The following is a 12,429-nucleotide window of genomic DNA, read 5'->3' as shown; positions in this document are numbered from 1 at the left end:
AGTGAATAAGGACACAAAAAAGATGTTCACCATCACTCTCTTGACAGAAGATATGGCATAACCCGATCTGGTAATGACAGCAGGACTGGTATACAGCACGAAATCACCAGTTCTTCCTCCCTCTGTCACACACACGCATACACACAGTGCTATCAGCTCAAACAGTCAGAGTACCTCCGTCAAGTGTTTTTGAAGGATGTGGCTGAGACAGTACTGCACAAACAACAATACCTCATTTTAGGCATAGTTCTTCTTTTTTATGGTGAGCGTTTTAAATCGTTTTTAATGAGGGTTTGTTTGCAATACACACCAGAACACTTGAAAGGAAAGGCTTCTATATGGTGTTTTGATAATGAATGTTTTCTTGTAAAAAGTTAATCCTTTGGTGATGCCACAATTATGCCTACAATGCACTAAATGTAGGCCTAAAAGTCATAAAAATGACTCATTGATGTACAGTTTATTTAACTCTATTAGGCAACGTCATTCTTTTTGCTGCAACAATTCCCCCGAAGCAAATTTCTTCATAAACATTTAAAACTAAGATGATGTGAAAATCTCGAGTCAGATTTCATTCAGAATCACTAAAAAACAACAACAAAAACAAAAACAAACAAACAAAAAGTATGGTCGTCAAGCTAAGAACCTACACTCTGAGAGCCCTGCTGTTCACAATCCTCTTTGGAACAATGTTTCTCTTAGCGTTCAGTCTCTACCTCACGATCCCAAGAACTCTTAGAATAGCCTAGAATACTACAGTGTACCTCTACCAGTACTTCACTATGCTAAACTATGTGTAACAGTGAGGTATTAACTCCAGTAAATGGGCCACCATTGAGTTAAGGAGAAGGAAAACGAGCGGAGCACTAGACCCATAGCTCAAGTACGCGAGTCTCTGGCCCACTTCAGCTTTAAGAGACCAGTGGAGGAGTGGAAGAGGCTTGATCCTCTTGGACCAACCCCATCATTACATTCCACCAGCACATCACAGACCAAGGCTTTGATCTTAGCCAGAGACAGAGTGTAGCTGTGCTCTCACAAACCACAGAGACTATAGAACAATAGAGTATGGTTTTCCTACAGAAAGGAATTCAGCTTATTAAAATGACACCTCAGACTATACTGAACTGGAGAAAGAGTTTGGAAAGCACATTCAGTGTTGGTTTATCTAATCTTACAGCATGCTGCTACAAAAAAAGATTGTGGCCCATAGCATTTATATTGCTGGTAATGGAGGTGATAAAGTGTCAAATTTGAAGAATCAAGCAATCTAAATCAAAAAGCAATCAAATTATGTACTACCATCTTGAAGCTCTGGATCTTTCTGGAAAGTGGCAGCCACCTAATAATTCTCTTGATATCATTTCAAAGAGAGAGAGAGAGAGAGAGAGAGAGAAAGAGAGAAAGAGAGAGGACAATGACATTAAAGGGAGGCTAAAGCAGAAACAGATTAGCTCTGAGCTAAAACAAGAGATTCGACTGTGCTCATGAACCATAACTTTGGGAACCAAGCCAGCAGCTGAATTCCTGAAGCTAGAAGGCTAATGGCAGAGTCACTGAGAGGGTATGCCAGGCACGACGGTCACTTTATAAAGTCACCCGCTCCCAAACCCCATGACCCCTACACAGAGAGCTGATCCTCTGGACTCCACACACAGCTGCTAACTCACTTCTCTGTCAGGGCTGATGAGAGCTGACAGGCCACGGAGAGCTGCCCAGTGCGGTAATGATCTTTACAGGGCAGGAGGTATAACCAAGGTCACAGAGTCAATGAGAGGTGTTTGGTAAGGGTCAGGTAGGATGGTGTCTCTGTGGCTAAAACCCTACAACCATCACTGGGGAGTCACATGACAAACAGAGTTTGGGTGGAGGGACTGAGTTTCCAGTTAGGATTCACACCTGATTCACAGCCAAACACATAACAAGCCACTGGAAAACCTTAGATATCACTTACACACCTTAAAAGTGTCTCCTGGACTCAGATGCAATACTTTACCCTCCCACGCTCGATCATATTTATACTTGATTTACAATTCCATGCAGCTGGAATTAAAACTGAAATTAAAATAAATTTTAAACTTGTTTTGTTAACCATGTGAACTGATGATCATTCATGACTTGGACCCGAACATGCCTCCCCCATTGCACAGTTTATCAAGCCAAGTACCAGACCTCTCTGATGCTGAAATTCAGGCTTGTGCAATTCAAGCTGTATCCTGGAAATCAAAAGAATTCAGTGATAAGTAAATTTCAGTGTAATTTCTTTCTAATGTCTGGATTCCTTTCTGTGAGGCAATGTCAAATGAAAACTCATGAGTCAAAGGTGGAAGGAGCTGTGTGAACTCCATGCAGACGGACTGATTAGGAATTTGGGGGAGGGTGAGGAAAAAAAATGTGGCAGGAAATTTCCTGTGCATGAGGTCATGAATAGCTCGTTGATTCTGCTCTATGGGATAGTATGTCTGCTTCTCTCACTGTATATGTGTATGTGTGTGTGTCACAATGAACATTCGTAATGCCCTTGCCCATGTCTGAAATTGTGTGTCCGTGGTTGTGTATGTGTGAGAGTGTGTATGTATCGTTAGTGCGTACACAAGTAAATTCAAGGCCTCCCTTCTCATAGTATGCCTGATTAAGAGTAGCAGATGTGGAGTTCCCCCGTGTCTCCAGATGGGTTTATATGGAAGATTGTGGGGTGTGTGTGTGTGTGTGTGTGTGTGTGTGTGGGAGGGGGGGGGGGTGTTAATGCCACAGAAAAACCATTAGGGTTTTCAGTTTAATCAGCTCTTATCAAGGATAGAAATGTCCACCAAATCTCAGAGTTACTCATCAAAGCTGACTGCCCTGTTACCACGCAGGTCCTTTCTCAAAAAGTCATAGACATACTATATCAGACTATGCGCTCCCAACAAAAGTCTCTAGCCAGTCACAAAACTGCTCTATCGCCGTAGTTCAGTACATAAACGTAAGCAGTCACTCCTGAGATTCTCTCAAAGAATCTGTGTCATTGACAGGAAAACAACTGATAATCCATCTTAATTAGCTGATAAGCTACATTAGCTTTATCACTTTGATGGAAATTACAGTTTAGGTAGTTAGAAGCAACATGTTGGTTTAAAATGTAAAAAGTCCCATGGTGAAGTTGATCAAAAATTTAAATCTCCTGTAGCTCTCCCTAACCTACATATTCCCCAGTGTGAGGCTAGTTTTGGTTTGGCAGCAAAGGAGGTCTCCAAAACCGCTGGTGTTCTGCTGGTCTTCCAACAATGCCGTCCGCTGGGAGCCATGACTAACGCCAGGGGCAGCTGAAGGTGAGACAGCGCTGGTGAAATGCCCCCCACAGGACCCGGCCCCTCTCGGCCCCCTGTGTCAACACAGCACACAGCAGATGGAAAACAGACAAGCCTGATGGAGGTCAGGAGATCAACTAATAACTTTCACTGCTGATATGAGGTCATGCCAACTCCTCCAGCTTAAAGATGGTTTCACGTGTGCCAAAGCAAGCAGATCTGACCAGTAGGAATGGTTTTTGTATTTGGAGTGAGGGATCTGAGATATTTTGAATAATAGTAATTTAACAGTTAAATAAATAACATCATGAATTGATAACATGTATCAGCTAAAAACTGGTGATTAGAGTGTGGAGTCCTCACATCAGTGAGAGGAATGAGTTCTTTGTTAATCTGTCACTGCTGGTAGGTGTAGTTTTCCAAATAAACAGGTAGAGAGGATAGTTTTTGTTCTGTTTTCAGCATTTGTCTGGGGCGTCACTGTCGCTACAACAAAATCACAGTAAAACTATACTTCAGGAAGTTGAGTTGTCGGCACTAATAAATAACAAGCCACTACTATCCTCTTTAGCATCTCTCACAAGCCCACATTTTTCTCTGTCTCTCTCCTAGATGACCTAAATACCTGCCGAGATGACAAATTCAGACAACTTTGATCTTGCCCCCACTCACGACTAAATACATGATCCCACACGTCCTGTGTCGTCTGTCAAATCACCACCATCTACTGTAGGTTTCATTAAAAAAAAAACCTTTTTGGGGCCCCAATATAAAATCTGAGATAAATCTGCAGTCAAAGTCTTTGTGAAGCAAAGCACTGCCAGCCAGCGCTGTGGATAATCTCGCATTCCAAACCTTACGAAGACAATTCCAGAATATCTCTCACAATCTCACAGAACACATGGCAGGTAAACCGTGACTAAGTGCAAAAATATGGACAAAGGAGAGTGCAAATGGGAACTGCTGTTAGACAACAGCCAATGGAAAAGAATTCACTGGGCGCCTGTGAGATTTAGGTAGCTGCGCTTTTGGCAATTGGGTGTGGGGAGGCTACACCTGTAGGGGAAAAGGTGGAGGTCAGGTTGTTTGGAGAGCTTTCACCCCCCCCCCCCCCCCCCCTTCTGTTGTTATGCATTAATACCCGCCCCCCCCCCCCTCCCCAGGTCCCAAACTAACACAAAGAAGAAGGGAAAGATTGGCTTCTCACCAAGGTCATTCAACATTTTCCTGAGTTATATCTGAGGCAATAGCCTGTCCTTGGCCTAGTCCAGTTTAATTGAATTTAGCAGGAAGATCTTTGAAAACTCGTCATTTAGGTTCATGGTTTCTTCATAAAGGCACTCTGTAACTATGTCTGCACAGCCCTGACAGTTTGCATGCAACAATGAGGTCAAAGGTCAAGTTTGTTGCCGTTAGACATGAATGGGCAAAGGTGAAGTGCCTTGATAAAGACGTTCAATAAAGTTAGATTTGTAGTTACATTCTTTCATTTCTTACAACTGTCCATAACAGAAAATGGTTTTACACAGAATCACTTTCTTGCTTTTTGGTTTGTGCAAACACACAGGGTCAAACTGTCGCTCTCACTCACCAGTAGCCACACTCAGCTCAAACACACACGGATCCTGCTTCAGAAAGCAGTCACTTTGACATTGTAAACACACACTACGGAAACACACCCAGTCATCCCGAGGACTAGTTATACAGGCAGGTTGATAAAAACCAGTCTGGAATTTTCCACCTCTCATACCTGCTGTGATCCTGTTGAGGAGTTGCTGCCGGGCGATGATTCTGCCCAGCCTGTACCCAGAGCGTCTCCTGCCATGATCCAGCCTGAGGTAAATATCCTGTGTCTCAGGGGTCATGCTGCCCAGACACTCACTGCTGGAAACCGACGACTCAGGCAGCGGCCTGTGCATGCCTCTAAATTACACTCCCCACCACAAACAAACAACAGAAAAGCAATGCAGGTCCCTGTAGCCTTAGTCTCACTCATGCATGGGCAGCACAAAAAGTGAAGAGCGCAGCAAAGGACAACAGTGGCTGCTGAGGCGGAGTGTTGGGTTCTAACTCCACCTCTTCTACGGTCACATGACTAGGAAGGATCCAGTGGCATGCGAGCACCAGGAGCGCAGCCCTCTTTGGTGAGCCGAACCCCGTGTCTGTGTGAGTGCTCCTCGACTCAGGAGGGAAATACAAACAGCAGAGGAATGCTTGTGAAGAGAGCAAAGCAGCACAGAAGGGAGTGAGGGAGGGAGGGAGGGAGGGAGCAGAAGGTCAAAGGAGGGATAAAAAAAACAGTGTGTTGGAGACCCACCCTACCCACAGAACAAGCCAACTGCTGTGAAGCCCCACTCAGGTGCCAAGTTTACTCAAGGGGACTCTGTTAGCCAAGCAAAGAGGGACAGAGAGAGGGAGGCAGTAACGAACAGGGCAGTGGATGTGAGAATTTAGGGCTGCTGTAGTGTGCATGTCAAACATGATTATAAAAGCAATCACTTTTGAAGAGTTAGTTTGTCTTCATTCTTGCAGAAGAGCTGCACACACACACACACAAAAGAGAAAGAGAAAGAGGGAGGGAGTGAAAGAGCAATAGTGACAGAGAGAAAAAGAAGGAGAGAGAGAAAGAGGTGAAATGTTAATCTCCACCCCCACCCTCAGTGCCCAGTGGGGCGTCACAGGAAATGCTTCACCTTGTGAAACAGCTATTCATCCTTCAACTGCTGTTTTCACACATTGAAATGGACCATCAACAGTAAGACATTCAAATCCCTGACATGAGCCCCTGTAAATACTCCACACGCACACATAATGTAACATCTCACACTCCTTTTGGTTGTCAAACCCATTTACTGGTCATTTCTATGATAGATTATACCTGTAATCACGTGTCTAGTATTTCAATGTCGTGTTACTCAGACTTCAGGTTTGTGTTCTATGATTTGAATAGTAAGTGTAAGTCTCCCTAGGTCTGTGTGCTGGCATTGTGTTATGTGTGAAAAATCTGGATGTTTGGACATTGGTGAATGAGGCCTTGTAAACAGCCTGACTCACTGTAGATTAGAACAACAGTTTTCAGCTTTTAAACACATGCCACGTCTTAGCAAACAGTCCCAGTCACTGTTCACTAAGGTGAGTCCTGTGTGTGTGTGTGTGTGTGTGTGTGTGTATGTGTGCGCGCGCGCACACGCATGCGTGAGTGTGTGTAGTTCACTCTTTTACTTTCTTTCAACTTTGCTTGCATATGTATCTGGTCTAATTAAACTGAACTTAACAATGACACTTATGGCTCCTAAATGGCTACATGTTTGGTTTGTGTTCTGCCTGTCTTGGAAGCAGCTTTGGATAAAAGTGTCCGCAAAATGAATAAATGTAAATGTGTTCTCATGTGTGTGTTTGTGTGTGTGTGTGTGTGTGTATCATGTGAGTCATGTGAATAGATTACAAATGGGCAGTGACCCAAGTCAAATACAGTCTCTGTGTTAAAGCCTCACTCCCTGTCTTCCCACTGGAGAACTGTACCCTCCCGTACGATAAAGACGCACAAAGACAACAGTTCAGTCAGTCGTCTGGCCATCTTTCATAAACTGTTCCCCTCCTGTTCCAGCGCCTCCACCCTTCCACACACCTTGGGACCGGTTGTTTTATTTATTTATTTGGTTTTCTGTAACAGTTTTTATGTGTGAGGCCAGTTTATACAGGCATGAGGTGACTCTCAGACAGAATGTGTATGATCTCATCAGTTATTCCTTCATGCTGGGACATACAAACAAGCAAGGCATAGTTTTTATTCTGCCGTATGAATGTAAGCACTGTAGAGCTACTCACAGGTGTCATTTCCTGAGAGAGAGAGACAGAGAGAGACAAAGAGAGAGAGAGAGAGAGAGAGAGAAGCAGAGAGAGAGAGAGAGAGACAGAGAGAGAGAGAAAGAGAGAGAGAGAGAGAGAGACCGATCATTTTGATGGACAGCTCAGCTACTGCGGTCGCCCACTCACAGCTTCACCCATTCACTGTTCCTTCAGTGTTTTACACAAAGACCTTTCATACTTCACATTTAAATATCGTGATCCACTGTCCTTCCCTCTGTGCAAATAAACTGCTATGATTCAGGCATTTATGAAATATTGCGCTGTACATTGTGACTGTTTTTGCAGAAGGATAACTCTGTCCATGGGTCTGCTCTGGACTGGGTTCATTACCCTTACAGTGCTCTGCTGCTTGTTTTCCAGCACTGAGGATCTGTGTTGGATATTACATACTGGATCAGCACAAACGTTCCAACAGAACATGAGTCATATAATGTGTGAACCAAGCCTGAATTCTGTCAAACTCGGCAGGTCTGACACCCTATCAAATTGCAATGTTAACACACTGTTTTTTTTAGCAAACTATTTCTTAATACACTGTTTTTAAATACACTGACAAAATATATACTACACCACCGCCGCCTGTCTGTGGTGGAGTGAGCATGTCTGTACTTTTCATGGAACACGAATTATTGGTTAATGGATTATTTCCGCTTCCCATAAACTTCCAAATCATATCTATTGTCTCCCTCCTCAACACTAAATTAAAAGAAGAGAACAAAGAAAAAGAAATTAAACAACTGAATCTGCACAATGGAGTGATGAACTGATCAAAAGATGAGAGGATCAGTTCATTTGTAGTCTTTGTCAGTGAGAGTTTAGCCAGTGAGTGCAAACATTGCCTTAATATGGATTCTTTCATCTGTTGTTTACTCTGACTTGACTAACACCTGCCAAATCTCTCACCATTTATTCTTGGATTTTGGAAAGTGACTTTGAATATGGCTATGGGCCAGGTATAATGTGCATGTACTCTGTTTTTGTACTGCAAAGGCAAAAATACTCTTGCTCTCAGTCCTTTGAATTCCAAGTTTGAGAAATGTGTCTTTTCAGTGGTCAGATACCATCACCTCCTCACAAACACAAACCTTCAGCCTATTCATTCAAACCTGCCTGACACACTATTTTCAGGAATGGTTTAATTTGGAAAAAATCCACTGAACTCCATCATTTTCTCAAATGTTTCCTTATTTGGTGAAGGTTACTGCACCTGTTGGAAATCTTTTATAACAATGAACGAGTGTGTCCCTTTACATCTCTCTACGCTCCTGACATTCTAATAAGAAGGTTAAAATATTGTACTTGAGACAGTGGGTGAACTCAATAGATCCTCTGTGATTAAAAAAATAATATTAATGAATAAAAACTTTTAGGAGGGAGCAATCTGAGATTACAGTATCGCCAAGGAGATAATCAATCAAATTTCACGAGCTGAATCTGATCGAACCAGCGTACCCCTCCAAATAGTCAAATAAGTCTACATCTAAAACATTTTATTCCTGTGTACTACTGATAACTGTTCACCTGTTTCTCCCCTATCTCATAATGCACTACAATAATGAAACGAATCTATGGGCTGCTGTTTTCATGGGTATGGTAGGTACATAATACATATGTTAGGCAGGGTAGTGTGCGTGTAAGGTAGGTGAGTGTATGTGGTGTATGTGTGTGTGAGTGTGTGTATGTGTAAGGTAGGTGACTGTGTGTGTTAGATAAGTGTGTTAGATAAATGTGTATGTAAGGTCAGTGAATGTGTCTAAGGTAGATGAGTGTGTGTAATGTAATGTGAGTGTAAATAAACAACATTTATTTAAAGTCTACCCACAGTAATATTTTTTCTTAACCTCCATCACAGTGCTGTTCAGTCAGGTCATACAATAACACACAATAACAGCTATGTGAGCCTGAAAACGAGTTTGCACAATGACCTGTGAGTGCTTTATATGTTTCCCTGTACAGAGTGTCCAAATGCAGTTTGTAGGACAAGCATAAACACACCAGTAATCTCTCACTGGCATATCCCTGGCCAGTGATTCTCTTAACTAAGCTCCTGATTCAGTTCTGCATGCTGTATGCTTCTCGTCTGTGAAGCCCAGACAGCTGTATCCATTGCTATGCAAGGCTGTTCTCTGTTCTGTATGCATAAAAACAGCTGCATGGACACCGTCACAATGCATAGACATAACTGAACGGGCCACGCATGCCAACAACATGCCATATTACAGCTAAGCAAAGAGGTGTCTCAGTCAGCCTACAGCCGTTTGCAATTATTCCACTTATCTTTTTTGTTCTATCTGTATGTTTTCACATATATGGACAGATAAGTGTGAACAAAACCCTCATACAGTGGTCCTATTGCAGCAGAGGCTGGAAAGATAAGTACTATTCCCACATCATACTGGGGCTCAAAGATATATTTTCATTTAATCTGTTTCACAGCTGATAGAATGGAATGACAAATGAATGGTGCTATTGCAAAAAAAAAAAAAAAAAACCTGAAGGAAAAAAAAAAGAAACAAAAACTAACACGTGACAATCATCCAACTTCCCTCCAACTGTTGAACTTCAGCACGTGGTGAGGTGTGAAGTGTTTCCAGCGACTGAGGCAGTGACAATGACCCCTGGTGGTAGAACAATGTACCTTCCACAATGTGGCGTCCCAGTCATTAATAAAGATACAGTTAACCATGGTAAACGAGCAATTGTAATGAGCCAGCCAGAAAGTGTTTCAAATAAGTCTTCTCCACATAAACCTCACAAACTAAACACTTGAGAGGACAGCGTGAAATTAATGTAAACCATCATTTAACCGAAGACGTAATCAAAATCATGAAGTTAAACTACTGAAGAATCGACCAGCTCAGAGGGCGTCTACAAAAGTGTTACACGCCCAGAGAGTGTAAAGCAAGTGTCTACAAACAATGACTTTAAAATATAAACACACTTCAATGTATGTGATCCAGCTGACAACCCTTTAAAATACTATTTTTCTCCATATTTCTCCATGACTGCTGACAACAGTTAAAGAGGAGCTGGCACCTATCATAGCGCGCGCATGTATTTAAATCCTCATTTCACAGAAGTTGTGCAGACACGGCCTCTCACCATCATCTCCCCATCTGCTTTGCCATTTTAGGACCACTCGAATAACCACACGGAACTGCAGTTGCAAGGACCACTGACTAAAAGGTGGTATGGAAAATCATGGCATCCACTTAATTATGATTATATTAGAAATGCTAATAATAGCAGAGGTACTAGGAGGTGAAACTGTAAAACCACGGCAAAACACGTAGACTATATTAATTAATACAACACTTTGCAGAGAATTATGACCAGAATGTTTTTATTGACCTTTAATATCCACAGCGATTAAGTTGTGTGTGCTGGATATCCTGTGCAAACAGTTACGCTTATTCCATCCTGCTGCGCACGTCAGTCATTTGAATGATATCATATTCTAAATCTTGCTCACGGTAAAAATATTTCTTTGCATTTCTAAACCGACTAGCGCATAAACTCCCCATTTTGCGTAGAAACTGGATTCAGTGTTGCTGGGAAACGGGACACGTTGATACTTTTTAGAGACACTGACCTGCGAGTCGTCGCTCTCTGACATTTTTCCATAGTAAATCCCAAGCTTTGGATGTGGAGTCCCGGAGCTGCTCGCTAAAAGAACGTCTGAGTTTTAGTTTGAGAGATTTACGCTTCGCTGTCATTGTATATCTCTGGTCATAATCGCAAAAAATCCATGTCCACCAAGTCAAATATTAAGTAATTCCTCTCTCAGCAGAATATGCCTCCTCACCTGGTTTATAGGTCCAAGTAACCCTTCATAGCCAGCCAGCGCAAGTGCACAGCTCCCCGAAAAATAAATACATTTTGCCTTAATGCGATTTATCGATCCAGTTTCCAACGTTAGTAATTACGAATATGCATCGTTCTTGAGCGGAAACACAACGAACCCCGTTTTTCTCCTTTTTTAAACTTGGATCCAACTGACTCGTGGTCACGGTTTAGGACCAGATGTGAGAGTGTTTGAAGTTTCCACTTAAGCCCGTAACACAGACTGCACGGAGCGCTTTCCCTCCCTCTCGCGTTTCGCTCTCGTACTCCACTCACTCACTCACTCACTCACTCACTCCTCAGTCACTTTCACTTGATACATGAGTTTGGCGAAAACTTGACAACTCTGACAGATAATGAAATAACGACTTCAAACTGATACAATATCGCAGTGCATTAGCCAACCTAATGCACAAATATGTGGGCTTCAGAATGATTCCTTCCAGTATAACCTATATTTGTGTTAATAGTTTAAATAATACGGTGTAAGGCGTTTGCAAATTCTGTTTTTATTGTTGAATTACTGCTGTAAGAATGACCTAGTGTATTAACCGATATGTTTTGCTTTTTAAATGCGATCGTGCATCACCAACTCTATATCCATTTTCTCGTAATTACAAAATTACAATTTAACATTGCAAAACACATAATCAGACAATTTATCAGACCCCCGTCAATCTTAAGCAAGAGTAAAATGAATCAGTCAATCCTTGTTAAATAGAAATAACAACCTTTGGTGTATTTCGCCTACATTGTACATGCATAAAACCCAGTCGGTGAAATAACAGTTAAGCAATGGATTAGTTCTGACCAAAAACTTTCTTTTGGTTACCAATCAAATGCATTTAGTGCACAGTCCAAAGTTGGAAGGTTTAATATCCATCCCGCTGCACTCTCCATCCATAGCAGAAAATTAGGGCGATATATGAAACATAGCTCTCTTGTTAAGCTAAAGAAGACGGACAGCTGACTTTAATGAATGAACCTGTATCGACCTCTGTTTGCCCTCTCAGGACGGCTTATCTAGCATTACTTCATTAGCGCGAGGAGATTGCTTTGTGCAGTGAGGTTCACGGCAGTCAGTCACAAAGTCGGCATACGCTCAGAGATGTTGAAGATAACTCCAGTCAGTAACCTTAGAGAGAGAGGGACCGAGTCACTGCAGGCGTTTAGCGCACTTATGTTTAGCATCTATACCTAAAAAACATTTCCAAATCATCTCATTCACCTTTTTAAAATGTATTAAAAGTTTGTTGACAACTGAGGTTTTCAGAAGAAATATTTTTGTTGTTGTTGTTGTTGTTGTTATAAAATATATTCTTATAAAATATAAGATGAATTACAAGTCATGAACAATGATGTCCCAAAATCGTACAAAGACTTCAGCGTGTATGAGTCAGAGTCAGAGCAAGGCCAAGCGTATTCT

At 42.0% G+C, this 12,429-nt stretch overlaps 1 protein-coding gene across 2 annotated transcripts in view; it reads right to left on the bottom strand.

Annotated features, from left to right (window-relative positions):
• The window catches only part of stard13b (StAR related lipid transfer domain containing 13b), a 34,229-nt gene extending 29,062 nt beyond the window's left edge, over positions 1-5,167 (bottom strand). The window contains exon 1 of one of the 2 annotated variants that reach the window (XM_030776283.1): positions 5,041-5,167. In XM_030776283.1, coding sequence (XP_030632143.1) covers positions 5,041-5,155 — 115 coding nt within the window. In that variant the 5' untranslated portion in view covers positions 5,156-5,167. The remainder of the gene's footprint in view (positions 1-5,040) is intronic. The other variant, XM_030776281.1, reaches the window with a different exon arrangement.
• Between the last annotated feature and the right edge of the window lie 7,262 nt (positions 5,168-12,429).

Source organism: Chanos chanos, chromosome 6, assembly GCF_902362185.1.
Source record: "Chanos chanos chromosome 6, fChaCha1.1, whole genome shotgun sequence".
Lineage (NCBI taxonomy): Eukaryota > Metazoa > Chordata > Actinopteri > Gonorynchiformes > Chanidae > Chanos > Chanos chanos.
Note: the sequence above shows the minus strand (reverse complement) of the source record. Positions and strands in the feature narration are given on the sequence as shown.